The sequence below is a fragment of the Trachemys scripta genome, chromosome 10, assembly GCF_013100865.1.
Source record: "Trachemys scripta elegans isolate TJP31775 chromosome 10, CAS_Tse_1.0, whole genome shotgun sequence".
In the NCBI taxonomy this organism is placed as follows: domain Eukaryota; kingdom Metazoa; phylum Chordata; order Testudines; family Emydidae; genus Trachemys; species Trachemys scripta.
Genome location: NC_048307.1, coordinates 6,796,157 through 6,818,018, shown reverse-complemented (window position 1 = coordinate 6,818,018; position 21,862 = coordinate 6,796,157). Strand labels below are relative to the sequence as shown.

Below are 21,862 nucleotides of genomic sequence, written 5' to 3'. Positions count from 1 at the left end.
CAGAAATCACTTCATCATCTTCAGCGGGGGCATGCCCCGCGCCAGCTACGGGGACCGGCACTGCGTCAGCATCCTGCAGGGCCAGAGCCTGGTCACCCTGGACTTCACGTCGCGTGTGATCGACTTCTTCACCGTGCACCACACGGAGCCGGAGGAGGGTAGGCAGCCCGTTCTTCAGAACCGAGCACGTCTCGGTCTTCCCCCTGCCCACAGCCTGGCGACTGACGTCTCACTGCTCTGCCTTCTAGAGTTCGATAACCCAAGTGCCCTGGTGGTCCTGGTGGAAGAGGAGCTGGTGGTCCTCGACCTGAAGACGCCCGGCTGGCCTACGGTTCCTGCCCCCTACCTGGCGCCCCTCCATTCCTCCGCCATCACCTGCTCCTATCACATCTCCAATGTCCCCCTGAAGCTGTGGGAGCGGATCATCAGCGCTGGAGAGCAGCAGAGCCCCCGGCATTCGTCTGTGGTAAGGGAACGCCCCCTGCTGAAGAAAAGCCACTGAGCTGCCACTGGGTGTTGCCAGGAGGTGGGTGGGGTCCATACAGCGCCTGGCACAGTGAGCCTGATGACACGTGGAGCCCCTGTGGGGAGTTGTCACGCTGACCTCCTGGCTCAGCGAGCAGCGTCCAGTTGGGCTGCACAAACCCATCTCGATTTGCTCGGATGCCAGCAGCAGGGTGGGAGGGGTGCACGTGGATGAGGCCCCAATGGGCCTGTGGAATGAGCTGTTGCTTAATGTTTCCCCCCACCCTGCGTGGGTGGGATCTGTCTTCTAGAACTGGCCGATCAGCGGAGGGAAAAACTTAGCCCAAGAACCCACCCAGAGAGGCCTTCTTCTCACGGGGTAAGTACGGGTCGGCCACCACCCGTTCGACTGGCTAATCTTTTCCCTAGCTGGCCAGTGCTGGGGTTTTCATCGGGTGTCCCAGGGAGCAGCGTGTGGGGTATCGAAGGGTACATCTACACTGTGGTTAAAATCTCACGGCTGACCCATGCCAGCGGGCTCGGGCCAAGGGGCGGTTTAACGACCTCCCACCCTTGCAGGGTCCTAGAGCCTGGGCTCTGGCCCTAGCCTGAACGTCTACACGGCAATGAACCTGCCCCTTCGCCCGAGTCAGCTGGCATGGGCCAGACATGGGGTTTTAATCGCAGCGTGGATGTACGTGAGGTATAAAAGCACTGACACAAAGTGGGGAAACCCAGAACCACCCAATCTGAATCCAACTCTCTGGCAGGAGCTGGCCCCATGGCCGTCTGGCAGCCACCTCTCCAATAGAGGGCCCAGTAGGGGCAGCGAAGGGACTGGGGCAGGGACGTACAATGGGCGAGGCTAAAACGTGCTGGAATGGCTGGGGCTTGCGTCATGCCCTAGAGGCAGCCAGCGAGTGATTCTGCCAGCCCTCCTCCAGCGGAGAGAGCCGCATCTTGGAGGGGCGAGGGGGCCTCGTCCTGGCTGACCGTAAGTCAGGGCCAAAGTCTGTCCTGAAGGGCGTTCTCTGCCACTGCAGGAGGGTAGCGGTGTGTCGTGACTAGAGCAGGGGGCTGGGAGACCTGGGTTCGATGCTGCTGAATTGCAGGGTGGGGGATGTTGCTTCTCCAGAGTGGGGAAGGGAAGAGGAGTGTAACGCCAGGAGGCCGGGCGAGAGGGGTGGGGGTGGACGGATGCCAGGGGAGAGGTGGGGGAAGCCCCTCCTCAGTCGTTGGGTGGGCCGCTAACTGTCCTCCTTGTTGAGCCTGGTAAGGATGTGTCACTCTGTTTATTTTCCCTTCTCCTCGCTCTTGGTGGTGGTTTTATCTTGGCTCCGAGTTGGCGCCGTGTTGCCAGAGGCGTCGCTGGCTGACGGCTGCACCGGCTCCTCCGAACACGCAGGCAGGGCTTGTTAGCGGCCGCAGACGCTCAGGCTGGAGCGGGGGAGGTGGGGGCGAAGGAAAATTCGAAACGAACGTCGTCATGCTGGGCGGAGCCCGCTGTCCCGCTGAGACGCACGCCTGCCTGGGGGCTCCTGGGTGGCTCGTTTCCTGGGGCAGCCCTGGCCAGAGACCTGATCCGGTGCGGCTGACAGCACTCAAGCTGCTCTGCCTGTTGCTAGATGGGGCAGGCCAGGGGGGGCTGATATGTTACAGAGGAGCCACGCCTGGGTAGTGACGGCTGGTGTGCTCGGGGAGCTGGCTCCGATCGCTGCGCTGTGCCCGGAGCGCAGAACCGGAAGCGGCCAGGGGCTGTGACGTGGCCAGCTGACCGCAGAACGCCCCTCGCTCTTCCCAGGGCTTAGCAACCTGTGTTTATGGCTTGTGCTGGCTCACCTCGAGCCGTTGTGAAGTACGGCGTTGCTGGGTGGCTTCTAGCCCTGACGTCGGCAGGGAAACGTCAGCTTGGCCCGTTGTTGCCGAGGAACTGCTTCCCTTCGCCATCGTGGGACGGTCCACTGCCACCGAGGCGCTGCTGGCTTAAGCCAAGCTGATTAGGGGCCAGCTGTGCAACCACATCCCTCCCTCCTGACCTCTGCCTGATGGAGCCGTCCAGCTCTGTGACGGCGCCGTCCTGAGGGCATCACCACTGCGGCAGGTCGCCTGGTCCGTGGCCCAGTGACTAGTCCAGAATCCAGACCTGCTGTGGACCAAGGAGATCTCTGCCTCACCTCGCCACCCTCCTGAGCCAGCCGGGCGTGAATGCTGGTCCCCTGAGCTCATTCCTGCCGGCTCCCTAAGCTTCTGGGCTGGGGGAGGGAGGAGGGACCGCAGTCCGAGCATGCGGAGATCGGCCCTGATGGCTGTGGGGTGGGGAGGTGGCATGCAATGGCACTGGAGCGGCAGAGCCACTGGACAGGAGTCAAAACTAGTTCCACGCTACCAGAGGCAATGGAGAGTCTGTTCCCCTCTTCTCCTCTCCCTTGCAGAAGTGGGCAGGCCAGGGCATTGCAGCGGGCCGTAAGGCTACGGGCTGGCCTGGATGGAGCAGCTTCGCTGGCCGTACGTGGGGAGTCAGGGCCCCGGGCAAGGGACAGACACAGCTTCTCCTCACCGAGCGCCACGTCTCTCTTTCTCTCTCTCTCCTTTCCCCAGGCACGAGGACGGCACGGTCCGCTTCTGGGACGCCTCAGGGGTGTCGCTGCGGCCGCTGTACAAACTGGGCACGGCCAACATCTTCCAGACGGACTGCGAGCACAGCGACTGCCTCAACCCGGCCAGCGAGGAGGAGTGGCCTCCCTTCCGCAAGGTACCACCCTCGGCCCGTCCTCATCCTGGCAACTCCGTGTGGGGCCTTCACAGGAGCCATTGGGCCTCTCCAGGCGTGTCCCTGTGCTGCCGTGTTACAGGCCGGCCCCAGCTGGCTGAGGGTTCCCAGGATGCCCGTGGATCGGATAAGCTCCCCCGGGCAGGGTGGCTCGCTGCCAGCCCGGGGCCGTAGTGGGTGACAAGATGCTGCCAGCTGATGGGGCGCCCAGAGAGCCAGACTCGCTCTGCACATCACTCACCCCAGGGGACCCTTTGGCTGCCTCTGGAGAGAGGCCAGGCCATGGGCCATAAACTGCTCTCTCCTTCTGAGCAGGGCCAGGGCAGGCTGTGTGGGGAGCATCAGTCCTGGGGTGTCTGTCCAGGCCCATCTCTAATGCAAATAGAAGGGAGCTGTCTAATAATGCAGCCCAGTGTCACAGATCAGGGGCCCCTGACGAGGGCCGGTCCTGGCAGGGGGTTAAGGTAGGATTTGAGACCATTAAAGGGAGGGGGCAGAGGGGGGTGCCCGCACTGGGGGGAGTCGGTGTGTGCAATGGCTTGCCGGAGCCCCGAACGCAAGCTGTGTCCTGCCCTCTTGTGCCCCTGACCCCCTGTCTCCATCGTCCAGGTTGGCTGCTTTGATCCGTACAGCGACGACCCTCGGCTGGGCATCCAGAAGATTGCGCTGTGTAAATACACGGCCCGGATGGTGGTGGCTGGGACTGCCGGGCAGGTAGGGTGGCTGGGGGCGGGGGGGTGTGTGTGACACTCCAAGGGAACAGCCAGCCAGCCCCGTTCTGTTGCTGGGTTTTCCTTACAGGCAAAGTTGGGGAGGGGGAAGGGAGTGTGGGGGCCAGGGGCAGAGCCCAAGTATTTGGTGCGGAGGGTGGGATTCTCAGACCATGCTCTCACTCTGCCTCTTAAAAGGGGCTGGAGAGCTGATGCCAGGGCGTGTTTCCCAGTGACCTGGCCTGTAGGGTGAAGGGCAACACCCTCTGGCTGGTGGGATCTACCCCAGGGCTTGGCAGCCTTGCTGGGGGTGGGTTTGACTTGGCTGGGGAAGCTTTGTACGTTTCCAATCAGCTGTGCAACGTCTGCTCTGTCTCCTGCTTCTGGGGAGCCATCCAGCTGCAAGGCGTCAGTCCGAGCAGGGATAAACCCCTTTGTTCGTGACCAGCTGCCCCCTGGGCCATCACGCTGCCCCACTGGCCAGCCAGCGCTGATGGTGGCAGGAATGTACCAGTGGCTTCCTAGAGGAGAGGTTCCCCCGGCCCAGCTGTCACATGAGACTCCATGGCTTGAACCTCTGCCCTCATTGCAACCCCCATCTGGCTTTGGCAGGACTGGGTAGGGAGGGCGGGGGCACTGAGCATTGGCGTCGGGGCGGGCGTCAGCCCTGGGATAATGGCGGGTGCTGCGACTGAGGGGCGCTTTGTTAGCACCTGGAGCCTGCACTTATCTACCAGTCCCAGTGCTGTGGGTGCCTTGCCGTCATGGGCACCAGGCTCCCAGCTGGAGTCCAGGAGCTCTCCCCTGAGCCTCATGCACCAGTAGTGTGGGGATGCCTTGGTGGAACTGGCCCTCAGTGCCCCGTCTGCCTCTCGCCAGGTGCTCGTCATGGAGCTGAGTGACGAGAAGTCGCATCACATGATCAGTGTGGCCATGGTGGACCTGCTGCAGGACCGGGAGGGCTTCACCTGGAAGGGGCACGACCGGCTCACCCCCAAGAATGGCTCCATCACCTTCAGCCCAGGCTTCCAGCCCAGTGTGCTGGTGCAGTGCATGCCGCCGGCCGCCGTCACTGCCGTCACGCTGCACTCCGAGTGGAACCTGGTGGCCTTCGGCACCAGCCACGGCTTCGGGCTCTTTGACTATTACCGACGCAACGCGGTGCTGGCCAGGTAGCTGTCCTCCCTCCTCCCTGGGAACCGGCTCCAGCCACGGAGCACATCACGGCCAGCTCGGCGCTGGCACTGGGATGCAGAGCTGAGCGGTGAATGAGCACAACAAACCCTGTTGCTATTGATCCTCCCCCGGCAGACGGGCAGGGCCGGGCTCTAGGGAGGTTCGGCTCCTCTTGCCCCTGTGCTCGGGAAGGGGCATTGTCCTGTCCCACAGCAGCCCTCTACCCCCCTGCTGGAAGGAGCAGTGCCAAGGATTCTGTGGATAGTGGCCACAGCCCGGTGCTGTGCTGGGAGAAGCTGAGATAATGAGCTGGTGGGGGGCCCGGTGACCCATGAGTGGGGCAGAGGGAGGTTTAAATGTTGTGTGGCTGATGCCTTTCCCATGTGCGGCTAAGTCCTAGGGGGTCGGCTCGGAGAAGTGGGTGCCGTAGCTTGCCAGCAGACGGTCCCGTGCAATGCTGCAGCCTCCTGCTGGCTTGTCCATGTGCCGCCGATGGTCCCCAGCAGTAGCCCAGTGCTCGGCACGTGCCGATCTCCTGCCTTCGGAGCCGTTCCGGGCTCCTTACAGCGGCTGCGGAATGAAGGGGGGTTGGGTAGGCAAGCGGTGTCCCTGCTTGCCAATAGGGAGCCCCGGTATCCTGATGCGAGGCTGTGGCTGAGGAATCTCCCGACCCCGTGACAGTGCTGAGGAGGCTTGGAACAGACCAGCAGACGCCCCGGGGGTTTCACCCCCTCTGCTGCCGATCTCCGGCCTCCCACGGAGCAGGTGTGGCTGCCTGGGCTTGCTTAGGGGGGGAATGGGTGACTCTGCAGAAGGGCCCACGCCCCCCGTTGTCCCTGCCCAGGGAAGAGCCGTCCATCTCCCCCGGCCCGGCAGCAGCTGCTCCATCCTTGCGTCGGGAACCTCTCCAGACGGCACTGGGGGGCCGTTCCTTCTCCCGCTGCAGCCAGGGGGCAGAGCGCCACATGGGGCAATGGGACGTGTTGTGGGAGCGTGGCCAGGAAGAGGGTCCCTCGATGGAGCAGTTCCTTGATTGGGGGGCAGCAGGTGCCGACCTGGGCGTCCTGACGGGCTTGGCCGCTCGAACGCTTGCGGAGCATGTTCCAGACACCGTGTCCTAGCTGAACCCAGACTGCTTGGCGCTCAGCCCCCCTACAGGGAGTGCTTTGGGATGAAAGGGGCTCCCCTGGGACGCCTGATCCTACTGTCGTGGGATGGCTGAGAGGTGCCCTCTGGTGGCTGCAGCCCGCAGAGGGGCCTTGCTGAGGTGGGAGGGGTCTAGTCCCAGTCCCCCGTGTTTGTGGGTTACCTGATAACCGCCTGTTCCAAGTGACATGGGGGGGGCGTCTACATGGCAGGCCCTGCCGAGCCGCCAGGGATAGGCACGGTTGGGGAGAAAGCTGGGGACGAGTCTCCCCTCTGTGAACACGGCGAATCCTGGAGGGTCCCCGCTCCTGCCCCCCAGGCTGGCACTGAGCAGCTGTTTGTGCCGTCCCAGGTGCACGCTCCACCCCAACGACTCCCTGGCCATGGAGGGGCCCCTCTCCCGAGTGAAGTCGCTGAAGAAGTCCCTGCGCCAGTCCTTCCGCAGGATCCGCAAAAGCCGAGTCTCCGGCAAGAAGAGAGTTGGTGCCAACAGCTCGTCCAGCAAGGTAACCGCGGGGCGGGGCACGGTGGGGGACCGTCCCATCCTGAGCCTGCCCCCTGGGGTGGGGGGTTGTGACCTCTCGCACCTGGACTGCCGGGGCGGCGTGCTGGCTCTTTAACACGGACATCCGTTGTCCCGCGTGCGTTCGACGCACTGGAGTGAGATGTGACCGGAGCAGGGGGTTCGTCAGACCGCTTAAAAACAAAACTGCCCCTGCCCCGTCCCTTGCAGCCGCCTCCACTCAGTAGAGTCCCCCAGGGCCGGTGCGGCCTGAGTTTCTGATGTCTAAACTAAGCAGAATCCCTGCTCCTGCTTTTCTTTGACACACGTCTTCTGGGCAAAGGGAAACTGAGGCTGGGAGTGGCTAAGTGACCTGTCCAAGTTCCCACAGGAAGTCTGGCAGAGGAGAGAATTGAACCTCCCATATTTCTGACTAGTGCCCTGACCATCCTGCCCTCCCTCATAGCTGAGCTCTAACTCCCAACACCTGAAGGCTCCCTGCTCTCTCTCAGGGACCCCAGCAGGGGCTGTCCTGGGGGGCTGTTCCCTAGCTGAGGGAGGGAAGAAGTTGACCCCTGGAATCCAGGCTGTTCACAGGACTGGTGTCTCCTCCCCCAGGTGCAGGAAGCCAATGCCCAGCTGGCCGAGCAGGCCGGCCCCACTGACGTGGAGATGACCCCCGTGCAGCGGCGGATCGAGCCCCGGTCAGCCGACGACTCGCTCTCGGGGGTGGTGCGCTGCCTGTACTTCGCCGATACCTTCCTCCGAGACGGTAAGGCCTGGCCGCAGCTCTGAGAGGGAATACGACTGCAGGCAGGGAGGGGATCCCGCACTGGGCTGGACCTACAGCTTCCCTGGCCGGACCCAGGATTAATATAGTTTCTAGCTATGCTGTCTAGTAGTGCTGCCGAGAGAGTTTCTACTCCATAGAAAGGTCTAATCTTTAAACCCTGCTTACTTCAGTAAAACCATGTGGCAGGGAGTTCCCCAGGCTAGCACTGCCTTGGGCGGTAGACTAGCCAGTGCTAAAGACCCCAAGCTCAGAAAGTGCAGATTGACTTGGGTTGCCTCTGGGGCTCTGGTGTGGGTTGATGCTGTGCTAATACTCAGGGCTGCCTGGGGGGAGGCAGTTGGCCCCAGAGGCCCCCATTTGCGAGGGCCCCCAAACAGAGTGGCCCGGCACAAACCCGAGTGGCGCTGTGACCCCATACGCCTGATTGCAGTGTCCAGAATGGGGATCTGGGCCCAGCCCCGTGGGATAGAAAACGCTGCCTTGAGGTGAGGTGACTCCAATACTTCCTCGCCCTGGGGCCACCCCTCAGTGGTCTGCCTTTTGGGGGGGGGGGCAGGCCCCCCCAGAACCTCTGCGCAGCCCTGCTAATGCTGCTGCTTTCCCCCGGCTCCTCAGCCGCACACCACGGGCCCACCATGTGGGCTGGGACCAACTCGGGCTCCGTGTTCGCCTACGCCCTGGAGGTCCCGTCCCAGGAGAAGTTCTCGGAGCGCTCGGTGGAAGCGGTGCTGGGCAAGGAGATCCAGCTGATGCACAGGGCGCCGGTGGTGTCGATCGCGGTCCTGGACGGGCGAGGGAACCCTCTCCCGGAGCCCTACGAGGTGTCCCGGGACCTGGCCAAAGCCCCTGACATGCAGGGCAGCCATTCTGTGCTCATCGCCTCGGAGGAGCAGTTCAAGGTAAGAGAGGGGAGGGGCCGATGGCTGTGTCTCTTGCTGCCTTTTGCCGCTGTTACCCTGACGGCGTAGGTGGTGGGAGACGCTGCCTCATGCCGGCGGGGACGTTCCCATTCCCGAGGGATGGGGCGTCTGGCAGGGGGGCGGACACGGCAAACTCTGGCTTGGGTGGAACCACGTTGTGGCAGGAGCCAGGGTCTCTGCTATGATTTCTTTAGAAATGAAATGCCCCGGCTTGGGTGCAGGGCATTTCCGCTCTTAAAAAGTGGGTGTCCAGGCCCTGTGCCTTTCCACAGGCCACACCTCCCTTGGAGCTGGGCCTGGCTCTCGGGAACACGCTCCCTAACCCAGCAGGGCAGCGGCTCCCACCCTGGGAGAATCATCCCTTTAAGCCAGCCGTGGGCTTTCTAGGCTGGTGGCCGTGGGCTAGTGAAGGGCGTGGACATGACTGCATGAGTCTGCCGCTGCTGCTGGCTAGAGCCCTGCTACACCAGAAGGCCTTGGTCCTTGCCGGTAAGACTCAACCGGCCGGCGGATGGAGCCTCTATGGAGCTTGTAGCCATGGGCAACATGGGTCCCTTGCCCCATAGCAGTGGGGTGGGGAGGCAGGACCAGGTCTTCGCTCTCCAGCCGGCTTGCTCCCCGCCTTGACCCAGGTGTTCACGCTGCCAAAAGTCAGTGCCAAGACCAAGTTCAAGCTGACGGCCCACGAGGGTTGCCGGGTGCGGAAGGTGGCGCTGGTGAGCTTCGCCAGCCTGGCGTGCGAGGACTACACGGAGAATTGCCTGGCGTGCCTTACCAACCTGGGGGACATCCACATCTTCACGGTGCCCGGCCTGCGGCCGCAGGTGCACTACGACTGCATCCGCAAGGAGGACATCAGCGGCATCGCCTCCTGCGTCTTCACCAAGCACGGGCAAGGTGAGCGCACCGCGCCGGTGGGACTGGCAGGGGCCGGGACATGGATTCCTGGCTTGGGCTCCTTCGGCACCATTCGCTTGGCTCCAGGCTACCATGGTGTGGGAGACGGTGCTGCACGGTGGGTAGAGCGCTGGGCTGGGACCTAGGACCTGCCCTCTCCGTCTGTGCAGTGGGGCCTTGATCTCCTCCCTGCTGAGCTGGGCCACCAAGGGGGCAGCTTTGGGGAGCAGTTCTTGGGGGAGCTGGTGCACTGAGATCCTGCTGGTGCATTGAGACGCCAGGGGAGCATAAGCCGCCCTGGTTAATCTGGCCGAATGGGTGCCCGCTGTTGAGTCTCTCTGGCCTCCCTCTCCCCAGGCTTCTACCTGATCTCGCCTTCCGAGTTCGAGCGATTCTCCCTGAGCGCCCGGAACATCACAGAGCCGCTGTGCTCGCTGGAGCTCGTCCGGCTTCGCGGTACCGCCTGTCACAGGTAGGCTGGCCGCCCGGGGTGCAGGAACTGTGTCCCTGGTGGGGAATGCTGGGGCTGTAGGGCGTGAGCAGCCTCCCAACGCTGTTGGGCCGAAGCAAACTGGCTGCTGCCCTGTGTCATGGCCCCTGAGTCCCTCTACCCTGATGGGGCCGGGTAACTGACCCTAGATCCCAAAGGCCCTGCCCTCTGTCCAGTGCGGTGATGCAGAAGCTGGGGGTGACTGTGGGCCCGCTAGCAGTTCGGTCCCCTGCAGCAAAGTGCCCCCTATCCCCCCTTCGCTGCCCTTCCCTCTGCGCAGGCTGGGAGCTGGCGGGAACGGAAATAACTCTCTCTTCTTGCTCGTCAGCCCCAATTTCACCGGGACACTGAAACTGACCCAGGCCAACGGGACTCACGTGCTGCAGGGCTCGGAGGCAAACGGCTCCCCCGGCGACAGCACCCGTAAGGAAACGGCTCTGACTCTCTGAACCGCTCTGCCCTTCCGCCAAGGGGCTCGGTGTGCTGCGGGCGCTGACAGAGCTGGGCTTCACAGCTGCCCAGTGATACAGATGGGAAACCGAGGCACGGGGGGGCTGGGACTCGGCTAAGATCTGTGGGGATCATGGCAGAGGAGGGTCCTTGTGCTTTTCGCTGCAAGGCTGCTGGTCTCCTCCCTCGGCAAAGCCCATGGGAAGACAGTGGACTCTAGCTGCACTGGCAATCCTTGACGTGTGCTGCCTAAGGGGACGGGGGTCTGTCGCGGGCCTGTGGTGGGATGAAGTGCTGCTGGGTGGCGAATCTCTCTCCCTCTCCGGTGCACGCAGCATCTCCAGCCGAAAGGCCCTATGCCAAAGCGGGCCCCTCCGACCGGCTGGCACCTGGGCACCCTGCTGAGAGCCAGCAGGCTGGAGTGCAGCCTGGCAGAGTGACTGTCCCGCGCGGCCCCCCCAGCGCCCCAGGCGGTTCCCAAAGCACACCCCGTCTTGTGGACCTGGGACCTCTCTGCCCCTGGCCCGAACAGCTGCTGGGACAGTTTGGGTCCCGCGGGAAGGCTCGTCCCATGGGTGCGGCAGTCAGGACGCTCCTGGCATAGGAAGAGGCACAGGCGTCGTTGGCACAGCTCCAGATGTGCTGTCTTTGAGGGCAGGGGGTGTTATCCGGGGGAGCCGCCAGCTCCTTGCTCTGCTGGCGCCTGGCCTGCCCTCTAGCAGGACTAGCACCCTGAGGTGTGACCTGGAACCAAGCCCCGTGCTGCCTGTGTTCTCCTCCAGGGACGCCTGAGGAACCCCAGGCTGCCTTCTCCCCGGCACCCACCGATTCGCCGAGCAGCCCGGAGAGCCCCCTGGACACCACCGGGGACATCACCGTGGAGGAAGTGAAAGATTTCCTGGCGTAAGTTCGGGCTCTGGGGAGTCACTGGTGCAACAAGTGAGCGTTCTCGGCTGGGGGGCTCCGCTCTGGGGCCTGGCAGCATCAGCTGCACCGTTGCTCCCTGGGCATAGTCAGCATGTGGCCTGGGGGATGGTTACAAGACCGAGGAGTTCCCCGTCTCCCAGGCTCCAGGGGCTTCGTTCACCCTCCCCACACCCAGCCTCACCCGGCCGTGCCTAGGGATCGACGCGCGCACTTGATTACTGCAAACTGCTTGTGACTGGAATCCGGTGAGGTGTCACCTGCGCTCCTCTGGGGGGCGCTGTGCATGCACAGAGCTGCCCACCTGAGGCCAGAGCTCTCTGCAGTGTTAGAGGGGAGAGGTGGTGAAACCTCACTAGTCATACTGCGCCTCGAGGGTGGCAGAGGATTTTCACCCTGGTCTCTTCCCTTAGGGCCCGTTCCTAGCTAGAAGGGTCCCGCACCCCGGTCAGACCTCGGCTGTACGGACAATGCAGCCTCTCTGCTGGGAGCCCCTTGGCCGGGCGCACGGAGAGACTGAGATAAGGCCGGTCCAGGGGCTCCCTGCACGTCTGTGCACATCCCCCCATGGGGCTGGGCTTGTGCCGTGCTGGACGGCCTCCTGCCCCAGCCGGGGTCGCTCTGTGTGTAGCACGGCCTGGAATCAACCCCGGCCGTGGGCCCACTCCTGAGCTAGTTCGCTGTCTTCAGGCCATGCCTCGCTCGTTAAGATGAGGCTTCAGTGCACAGCCAAGCCCCGGAGAGCTCGTCTCTGCGGGCAGGTCAGCGATTCTGCCCAGTCGGCCTCTCCAGCGGGCGTCCACGGGAGCGACTGGGGGGCGGGGATGGTTCTGTGGGGCGGGCACCTTCCCTAGGAGCTGGACTCCGTCCCCAGACCAGGTGTCTCCATTAGTGGGGAAGCCGCTTGGCACGTCCCGTGTCTGGCCTCAGACGCGGGCCTGCGTTGTCCTGCTCTGGTGGGGCACACGCATCCCCTGCCAATTGTCTTGGCTTGCCCTTAACATCCGGGAGGCTGCGGGGTGTCTGGAGCCCCGGAGCTCCTAGCTCGGCCGTGCCGGCCCTGCGGCTGTGGGAGGGCGTCTCTGGCCCAGTTCCCGGCTGCCGTCTCAGTGTCGGCGTGTCTGTCTTCCAGCTCCTCGGAGGAAGCGGAGAGGAACCTGAGGAATGTGAGCGAGGAGGAGGCCCGCTCTCCGGGGATCCTGATTAAATGAGGTGTGCGGGGAGGCAGGGGTTTCTTGCCCTGCGGGTGAGGCAGAGCTTGGTGCAGTGGTCCCTGGTGCCACGTTGTCCCGTGCCCTGGTGCCGCTCTGCTGGTGGTGCCTGTTCACCGGGCCACTGGAGCCCAGCACCTGGCTTGTTCTGCTCACTGTGGCACCTGGCTACCTTTGGGTGAGGCTGTGCGGACGCCCCTGGGAATCAGCCATGCTGGATCTGCCTTGGGGTGCGGGGCCCCGTTAGCTGGGCACATGGCGCTGCCCAGCGCGGGAACCCCCTGTAGGAAGCACGGTCCCAGCGTCTGCGCTGCAGCGAGGGAAGCTCCTACCCAGACGACTGACATGGGAGCAGAGACCGTGTCGCCAGCCTGGTGCCCTGCGAGCGCGGTGGATGGCTCTGTTGTGTGCCCGGCTTGGCCTGCCAGCGGGAGAGCTGCCTGCCAATCTGTGCCAGGTGTTGGTGGCTGGGAGACTCCTTCCCCCCCAGGCAGAGCGAGGCTGCGCCGGATCCCAGCAGCTGAATGATGGAACCGGGCTGCACTGGGCTCTGGATGGGCTGGAGGCCGCCCTTAAAACCTGCAGGCCCCAAACTGCTGGAGGGAGCAGCAAGGCAGTGGCAAGGAACTGGAGGCTCCAGCCACCTCGGCTAAGGGAGAATCTGTCTGTATAGGGACTGTGACCACTAGCTGAGCACTCCTGATTCCATCCAGCAGAGGGCAGCATCCCCCCCACACACACCACAATACTTAGAGGTGTGGCCTGAGCACAAGGCTGGGCTGCAACTCCTGCTTCCCAGTCCACACTCAGACTCCTTCTGTACCCTGGAGCCAATTGTTAAACTGCCCTGCCTCGGTTTCCCCCCTCTAAAATGGGGATCATGGTTACGGCCCTCAGCGAGGGAGAGGTGAGGGGTCGGCTAACGTCCGTGTAAGGGCCGTGGGTTTGTTCCCCCCCGCAGTCTTGTTAGTCGGGTGAGGGCTGACTTCTGGTGCAGCCTATGGAGGGTTGGGGGCAGGTTACCCCTCATCTGCCTGACGCTGCTGTCAGACAGGGCCCCGGGGCCAGAGGGCCGGTGGCTCTGCTCCAGTGTGGTAGTCCTGTGCTCCAGATCACCCAGTCGCCGCTCCGAGCTGACATCCTGCTCTGTTCAGCACATGGGGAGCGCTCTTCCGATGCAGAAGTCCTTGCCATGGGGCGGGGGGCCCCCAGCCTTCCCCAACTCCCCACCACGCAAGAGTGGGGAATGGCTCCTCTTGGGGGGAGCGCCTCCTACAGACAGGTACCTGCAGCTGCCCTGCATTCCGGGGCCCTGGCCAGCTGCCACTCCTGCCCCACCCAGCCAGATCCCGTGTGGATCGGTGTGTGCTGGCTGATGTCGCCCTGGTGTGAGCTTCCCTGGCTGAAGCCCTCCTGCGTGTTTAAACCCTCCAGGCTGCTCCAGGCTAGTGGCTTGGAATCCGGATTCCTGGGTCCTGTCCCCGGCCAAGCTTCAACCCCGTTTCCCCAGCTGTGAAATGGTTTGAAATGCTCCACTTAAGGCCTTAATGTCGTTCCGGAAGCTGCTGCAGTTGTCTTGCATCATTCCCTCGTTTCATAAAGGCCGCTGGGCAGCGTGTTCATTTAATGGCTGGCCCCCGGGGGACCTTCTAGGTTTAATAACTGGCAGCACGTGGTCCTGCAGGGAGGGGGATGGTGTGCTCTGGGGGGGTTCTGTGCACCTCTGCAAGGCGGGGCTCAGCTGGAGAGTCCCCAGGCCTGCACTAGTGCAGTACAAGACAGCACGGTTCTTTTTCTGTTCCTGTGCCCAGGGGAGGGTGGTCTGCAGTGGGGATTGAACCGTGAATCTTAAAGCCTGAGTTTAAAAATCCCCAGCTCTAATCAGCCATGCCTAGAGGAGGCTCATCGCCTCCGTGGCCCAGCCACTATTAGAGAGGGGCAGAGTGCTAAGCTGGGGTGGGGGTGGGGGGGGTTACACGACTCTCTGCTGCTTGCTACCTAACCAAACTGAGAGCAGAGCTGCTGCCATGGGGCGAAAGAATCTCCATTAGCTGCCACAGTACGGGGCTTATGACCCAATTCTGATGGTAGCCAGCAGAGGGCAGCGTCCTGCATTAGCCGCTTCATGAGTAGAGCTGGGGAAACTTTTTTTTTTAATTCGCCTTTCCCTTCACAAGGTTCGAAGTGGCCCTTTTTGATAACTTCCCCGACTTTCTGCCAGTTTAAAAAATCAATAAAAGCTTTCCCCGTTCCCCTTCTAAATGAAGAACAAAGAGGAAGAGCTGGCAGACCACCGCTAAACAACAACCCTGGAGAGGAGCCTGGGTTTCGCGCAATTGTTTTGCGGTTTGACGCTGCCTGATTTTAAACTCTCTGCTCAAGGCTAGGCAGTTTCTATCTTTCCACGCTGCCACCCCATAGTACAACACGCTCTGGGATCCCCCCGCCCCCAATCATAAACGGAGGGGGGGTGTGACTGCTTGAAAGCTGTCTATAACCCTGTGGGGGGGGCATCTCTTATCCCCTGCCCACCCCCCCAGCTGCACCTGGGCTAGTAATGTAATTGACAGGACTGCCTGTGCTCTCTGCAGGGACCGTGCCGGCCTGTCTCCGCGCCTGGATTCCCTGGACACAAGACTTGACTGAGCCAGGCTGTCGGCTCCGCTTCTCCCCAGAGACCCTCCGCGTAACTTAGACTCGCCTCTTCTCTTTAACATCCGGCCGGGAAGCTGGAGCGTGACGCCACCCCCCCCCCGCTCTGCCCCGGTTCGAAGGTTCTCTCTCTCCGCCGAGCCGAGCCGCCTTCCGCCAGCGGGCCTAGTGCACAGCAACACTACAGCTCTGCCCCCCCTCCAAGCAAAATCCGGACCCGGGGCAGCAGGGTGGAATCACTGCTTCCGCCCGGCCTAGACCGGGAGGGACTGCATCCATCTCCCGGGACCCCATTGCCGGGCACAGCATCACACGGACGTCTGGGGGGAGGGTTTTATACAGTTAGTCTCTGGTTTGGGTTTTTCTCCCCTTCCCCCCTCCCCCTCTGCTGAGCTCCCAGAAGGACTCTGATCTGGGCCAGGGGGGATAGGGACATTGCTTTGCCTGGGGGGGGAGTGTTTACATGTTTACTCCTCACTCGAGCAGCTATTTGAATACTTCTACTTTCCACGGAACTGCCTGCCTGCCCCAGATGGTAAGTCCGGGAGGGCTGGCTGGACTCGCCTTAACACCCGTCTGCCACTAGGGGGCCCTCTCGCTCAATACCGGATTGATTTCTCAGTGGTGTTGACGGCATTCCCCCCCGGCCCCCTTCAAGGCCTGTGGGGAATGATCTCCACTTGTCTCAAGGAGCAGGGTTCACCCTCTGGGGACCCATTGGCTCTCGCTGTAGCGTCGTGTAGCGGGCGGGTGATCACTGTGACCCATAGCACAACTCCAGAGTGTCTCACTGGCACTGGAGGTGAAATAGCCACGCTAGGGTCCAGCTCCTTTCTCAGCACCTTTCCCTCCTCCTGGGGGGCAGGAGAGCCAAGTTCCTGCTCTGGTTTAGCAGCCTTTAGTTTGGGGGCTGGTTGCCTGTAGGGGCCTTCATCTTCCATCTTCACAGCTGGGTCCCCCCCCCCCCCCCACACCTCTTGGAACACCTTTGGATGAAGGAGACCAGGGCAGAGTCAGTCAGCACCAGGCACCGCTCGCCCAAGATGGGACCCTGCCATGCTGATCCAGGCGTGGGTGACCCAAGGCCAGTGCCTTCAAACAGGCGTGCCTAAGCGTTAATGCCAAAACAAGGGGCTGTAGACTCTTCTTCTTCCCCCTCCCCCTCCAAGATGCTGAGCAGATGCCTCTTGGTCTCACCGGTTGTTGCAAGTGCCCGGCTCCCCTGGAAACCAGTCCCTGGCGATTACTCACTGGGTGCCAACGCCTCTGTATGAAAATGGCCCCAGATGTTTGCCTGCCTGCACCAAGACCGTTTACGTGCAGTTGTGACTTCACGGGCTGCTCGCAGCCTCAGCCAGGTGTGAGACGGGGCCCGAGTTCTGCTGGAGGAGGTTCCCTTCCTCGCGTTTCAGCCGGGCTTTGCAATCAGACTGGGGCCCAGCCAACTCCTGCTGCTTCAGGGCAAAGCAGCCGCTGAACTGGCTTTCCGCTTTTAACGTGGGCCACCCGCCAGCCCCTGGCCCGAGTTACACTTTTAACCCCCTGTGGCATTTGAAACTTCCCCGGCCACTGGGCTGACAGGTGGCTGCTGGTCAGGGAAGTTCATTCCCAGGCAGCGGCAATGCAGAGGCCTGTTGATCAAAAGGCTTGTTGCTGGCAGACCGGTCAGTTTCAGCGGGGATATTTTAATCCGTTTCCTTAGGATCCTGGTTTTCCTTCAGCGCTGCTTGAGCTCTTTGCACAGGTGGGATGAGGCTTTTGGATGGGGGGTGGGGGACGCGCTCGGTGAATGTTGAAGATGGTTTGTTTTGACTTGGTCACACTTTAAAATTCAGGTGGGGGGGCCCCGCCGGCAGCACTGAAGAACGTAGCCTGAGCCGCTGTTGAGCGGTAGGCCCCGTTTCTAGCAGTATCAGTTTCCTTAGTTGCTCTGAGTTGGCGCGTAGAGCCAGGCCCGGTGGCCGCTGGGGATTCCTGTCTCTAAACTGGATTGGAAGGTGACTTCTGGGCCCGACGGTGCTAGCTGGCTTGGGCTCTCCTGGGCCCGAGGAGCGTTATAGCAGAGCCTCTCCCCTCGGGGTTGGGAAGGAGGAAACTGAACGGATCAAGCCTGGCCCGGCTTCCACAGCGATCTCTGCCATCCCTCTGCTTTGAGCTCTCCATTCTTGCCTGATCAGCGCTGGGGCTGGGAAACGGCCCCGCTCCGCTCTGTTCTTCCCACGGGGACGGGGGAATCTCGCAGCCGGGTCAGCCCTTGTTCCTTCATCCCAAGCTTTAGCCCCCGCGGTGTTCTCCCTCGTCTCCGGGAGGCCCCTTCACAGGGTGCGCACCTGCTCCCAGTGCGGCCGGGCAGGCATTGTTTTTCCCCCCGTTGCAAGGGCTGGGGGCCTGGAGCTAGAGGACAGGCCTGGGATCGAGTGAACGCCGTACCCCCTCAGTGCCTGATCCAGGCTGCTTTCCTCTTGCCAAAGTGCCAAAGGGCATGCTGGGCCCTGAAAGTCCCAGTACCTGAGCTGTTGTAGGAGTTACAAGGGCTGGAATGGGGGCATTTGCCTGCTGCCCCCTCACCATGCCTTTATGGGGCATCAGCCCCACCTCTTACTAGCACAAGCAAATGCCCATCTCCCCTCGGCTGGCCCGGACATGGCCCCTGGCTGCCTTGTCACATGGCCCCTTGTGCCAAACCAGCTGTGGGCCGACCCCGGTTCTCCCTGCGGCTCTTTGATCGGGAGGTGCATGGCAGAGCATGTCCCCGAATCTGAGCCTGGTACCGGAGATCGGAAGCGTGTCGAGGGTGGGGTGCGGGGCTCGGTTAGTCAGTGGCCGATACTTTTGAGTCTTTGAAGGAACTGGCTGAGCCAGGGCTGGGGCAGAGGAGGAATTTGAACTGCACAAACTCTCTGGACCCCTCCCGGTTCTGTTTGCTGATAGTATTTTTCTACACCCGACCTTTGCCGCCGGAACCAATACTGTGTGTGGCTATTTTGGTACTAGATCTGTGGGGGGAGGGGAGAAATGTAGTTGCCATGGGATCCCCTGCAGTCTAACCCAGCCCTGTGGGGTTCTAGTGGCCCCGGTAGAATGTCCCGTCCCCCCCGTGTCTTTTTGGTAAGATGAATTTAGCATTGTCTAGTTATGAAATACTGGTTTTTAATATTGAAAATAAAGCATTTAATATCTTAGCTGTGGCGGTGCCTGTCCCTGCTTCCACCCATCGGAGCATTTCTCTCCCTCTGCAAGTGGGGGCTGGCGGTGGGGGGGTCGGGCATCCGAAGCCCTGTGGTCAAGGGTGGCCGCACTCCGGCCAGGTGGCTGGGATCCGCCCAGGGAGCAGGGCGCCAGCAGCAGCCGTGCCTGGGAGCACAAGGTACCCACTGCTGGAGTGAGGGGAGCAGAGAGTTAAACTGTGCCTGGTCTCCGAGGCAAAATTCACGCGGGTAGGAGGGAGCTGGCACTGTCTTGCACACAGCAGTGTCTGAGCCACTGGGGCAGGGAGCTGCTTCCTCCCCTTCCCCTCTGTCCCTACCAGCCCTAGCACCTGGGTGTTGGTCCCTGCTCACACCAGCCTGGTCCTGGCTGTGCACCGGGCTCCACCTTCCTGCTCTGAACAGTCCCTAACCTGTGGGCCAGAGGCCTGGCCATTGTGGCAGGCCTGGGGCGAAATTAATACAGCGCCCCCTCCGTGCTGGGCGGCGTGGGGGCTAGTGGGGAAACCAGCTGTTTTCATGGGGGGGAAGAGAAGGGGTTAGTCTGGCTTGGCTAAAGCCTGAGCACCTGGGAGATGCAGCTCGTGGGGCTGGGGCAGCTCCCACCCCGAGCCTGCATTTGTGGCCCTTTCCACCGCCCAGCGCGCGGCTGCTGTTTGCACTCGGCAGAAGAGGAGGCAGGGCCCTGTACAGCCCCCAGTGCTGCACACCCCCCAGCTTGAAAAGGAAAACCACATTCCCAGGTAAGCAGCAGCCTTGGGTTGTGGCCAAGCCCTCCCGCCCCCCTGTGCTGCAGAGAAAGGGAAGCGGTCGAAGAGCAAGCCACCCCCACCCCCACTTCAGCTCCTCACTGGTTAGGAAGCCCAGCTGGGCCTGGCTAAATCTAGCCTTCAACTAACTGCAGTGCAGACCTTTGGGCTGGAGCCTGGGCTCTGAGCCCCTCCATGCTCCCCCACTCTGAGGGCTCCAGCCCAAGGCCGATAGCCTGCGCTGCAAGCCGTAGCCCTGTGGCCAGAGCCCTGGGAACCAGAGGCAACTGATCTGGCCTCAGAGCCTGGCTGCCGCATTTTATTGCAATGCCAATGGTCCCCGAGTCCAAGGCTGGGTGGGACCCTTGTGCTCACCTCCTGGGCTGTGTGTAACTGGTCAGAGCATGGCCCAGAACCAAGCCTGAGAGCAGCTGGGGTAGAAAAACCTCCACGGTCAGGGAGGCAGACTCCAGCAGGACCCGTCTGTGCAGAGAGCCTTATTCTTCCTCGGGCGTTGGGTTCCAGGGGGCAGACCAGAGGTGCAGGTTCCTGTTTGGTTTGTTCCTATGCCCATAGCACCCCTCTCCTCCCCCCATCTTTTGAACTGGGCCAGTGCTATATGACCCCCCCACACACATACACACACACGGGCAAGGTGGCCTGGGGCTAAGGGGGAGGCTGGAAACTAGCTCCAATGCACTTCAAAACAGCCTGTTTCCATTCAAAGCTTCATGCACCAGCCCAGCTCCCTGGGCTGCAACTACCCGCGTGCACAGCCTCTGAGAGCAGATGGGACTGTCTAGTGTTGGAGGGGAGGGGGAGCAAACTTTTTGGCCTGAGGGCCACATCTGGGTATAGAAACGGTATGGTGGGCTATGAATGCTCAGGGAGTTGGGTGGGTGTGCAGGCTCCAGCGTCAGACCAGAAATTAGGAGTTGAGGGGGCTCTGGGCTGGGAAGGGGTGCGGGGCTGGGAAGGGGTGCAGGGCTGGGTGAGGGTTCTGGGGATGAGGGATTTGGGGTGTAGGAGGGTGTGCTGAGCTGGGACTGACGGGGTGGGAGAAGGATTGGGGTTGGGGCATGGAGGGTGAGGGCTCTGGCTGGGGGGTGCAGGAGGTGCTCTGGGCTGGGACTGAGTAGTGCAGAGGACAATCAGGGCTGCAGGTGGTACTTACGTCAAGCAGCTCCCAGAAGCAGTGGCACATTCCCCTCTCCGGCTCCTACGTGGAGGCACAGCCAGGCAGCTCTGCTCCGTGCTCACCCGTCTGCCCCTGCAGCTCCCATTGGTTCCTGGCCACTGGGGGTGGTGCTTGGGGTGGGGGGCTGTGAGCAGAACAGAGCCCCCTGTCTGCCCCTATGCATAGGAGCTGGAAGGGGATATGCCACAGCTGCTGGGAGCCACACGGAGCAGCCCCCAACATTGCTCCCCACCTGGAGTGGGGCAAGCCCCAGACCCCACTCCCCACCCCTGCTCGCGTGTGACCTGCTGCACCGTGATCCCACTCCTGTAACAGTCCCCTAACCTCTGGCTGAGTTACTGAGAGCTCAGCACATCGTGTAAAGATTTCAAGTTACACAGAAGCCACCCGTTAAACCAGAGCATGTGGGGCCGGGCTCGGTGAAGTGCAATCTTTATTGATATGATACAGAACGCACCAGCCAGGCACGGAGCTGGCACTTACAGTCACGGCGAGGGGGGCTCGGAGTGCAAAAAGTGCTTCTCGACCTTGTGCGCCAACGGGCGGGGGTGGCGGGAATTTAACCCCTCTCCTGCGGCTCTGCAAGCAGCGCTGTCCTAGCACAGGGCTGGGGGGGTCCAGCCAGCTGATTCCACTAGCTGCAGTGTGCAGGAGAAAGTCTGGGCTAAAACCCCAGTGCCCAGCGTGGTGTTATAGTGCCCCCTAGTGGCTTACACTGGCTGCAGCAGGCTTCAAGGGTACAGCTGCATGGCTGCCTGGCACAGCTGGTGCTGGCCTGGGTGGATCGTGTCTGCACATCCTTGGTGGTTACACTCCCCGCTCTGGCTGTGTGACTTCTTGCTGTATAACAGACCGCAGCAAAGCCCCTGCCTGTCTCTACCCCTCCCCAGGCTGGTAGGAGAGGGGCCCCCCCCCCCCCCGATCCGCTGTCTCACAGGGGCTGGGCCCAGCAGCATGGCCATAGGCACGTAGGCCGTAGAGCACAGGGGCAAGGGAAGGGAGATGAAAGGCACCTACTGCCCCTGGAAGCTGATAGGAAACTGTGGATTGTGCCTTTGCCAGGCAGAGCCCAGAGCCTGCTCGCATGAGGGTAAAGAGCCAGGCTGCTGTAGGCAGCACCCGGCCGGGTGGGGACTGACAAAGCGTGAGGTGCAGGCTGGCACCGGGCCGCTGCTTCAGGGATTTTAAACACAGCCACAGCCTCCCCCTGGAGAGCGGGAGGTTCCTGACGCTTGTGTAGCCTGGTGGCTGATACCACCCCCCCAGTTTAACACCCACTGCTCCCCCTGCCTGGCCGTAGTGCTCCCCTCCCCGCTGTCTGAGCTGGCTCTGGCCCACCGCTGACCTGCATTCCCTCAGCAGGAAGCTGCAGCCACTTCTCCAGCACCACTGAGCCAGATAACAGCACCCAGCCTCTCCTGCCTAGAGCCGAGGTCCCTCCTCTGCCCCGGCTGGGCTCCTGTCCCTACAGGCCCTGCACCCTGCTCTCACCCCTACCTACTGGGGTCAGACCAGAAGCACATTGGCAGGGGAAGAAATAACCTTATCAGCCCAATACAGCCCTGAGCCCCTCTTCAGCGCCAGGAGCTGGTACCAGAGCGGA

The 21,862-nt window shown here is 62.3% G+C and overlaps 1 protein-coding gene across 3 annotated transcripts in view; it reads left to right on the top strand.

Moving 5' to 3' along the window:
• Positions 1-18,288, top strand: part of LLGL1 (LLGL scribble cell polarity complex component 1) — a 63,867-nt gene extending 45,579 nt beyond the window's left edge. For all 3 annotated transcript variants that reach the window (XM_034783419.1, XM_034783418.1, XM_034783420.1), the window contains exons 9-23: positions 4-158; positions 249-466; positions 777-844; positions 3,064-3,217; positions 3,845-3,949; positions 4,825-5,117; positions 6,620-6,773; positions 7,388-7,541; positions 8,178-8,461; positions 9,115-9,379; positions 9,737-9,851; positions 10,198-10,292; positions 11,102-11,222; positions 12,376-12,455; positions 15,046-18,288. In XM_034783419.1, the coding sequence (XP_034639310.1) occupies positions 4-158; positions 249-466; positions 777-844; positions 3,064-3,217; positions 3,845-3,949; positions 4,825-5,117; positions 6,620-6,773; positions 7,388-7,541; positions 8,178-8,461; positions 9,115-9,379; positions 9,737-9,851; positions 10,198-10,292; positions 11,102-11,222; positions 12,376-12,454 (2,260 nt within the window). In that variant the 3' untranslated portion in view covers position 12,455; positions 15,046-18,288. The remainder of the gene's footprint in view (positions 1-3; positions 159-248; positions 467-776; positions 845-3,063; positions 3,218-3,844; positions 3,950-4,824; positions 5,118-6,619; positions 6,774-7,387; positions 7,542-8,177; positions 8,462-9,114; positions 9,380-9,736; positions 9,852-10,197; positions 10,293-11,101; positions 11,223-12,375; positions 12,456-15,045) is intronic.
• The last annotated feature ends 3,574 nt before the right edge of the window (positions 18,289-21,862 follow it).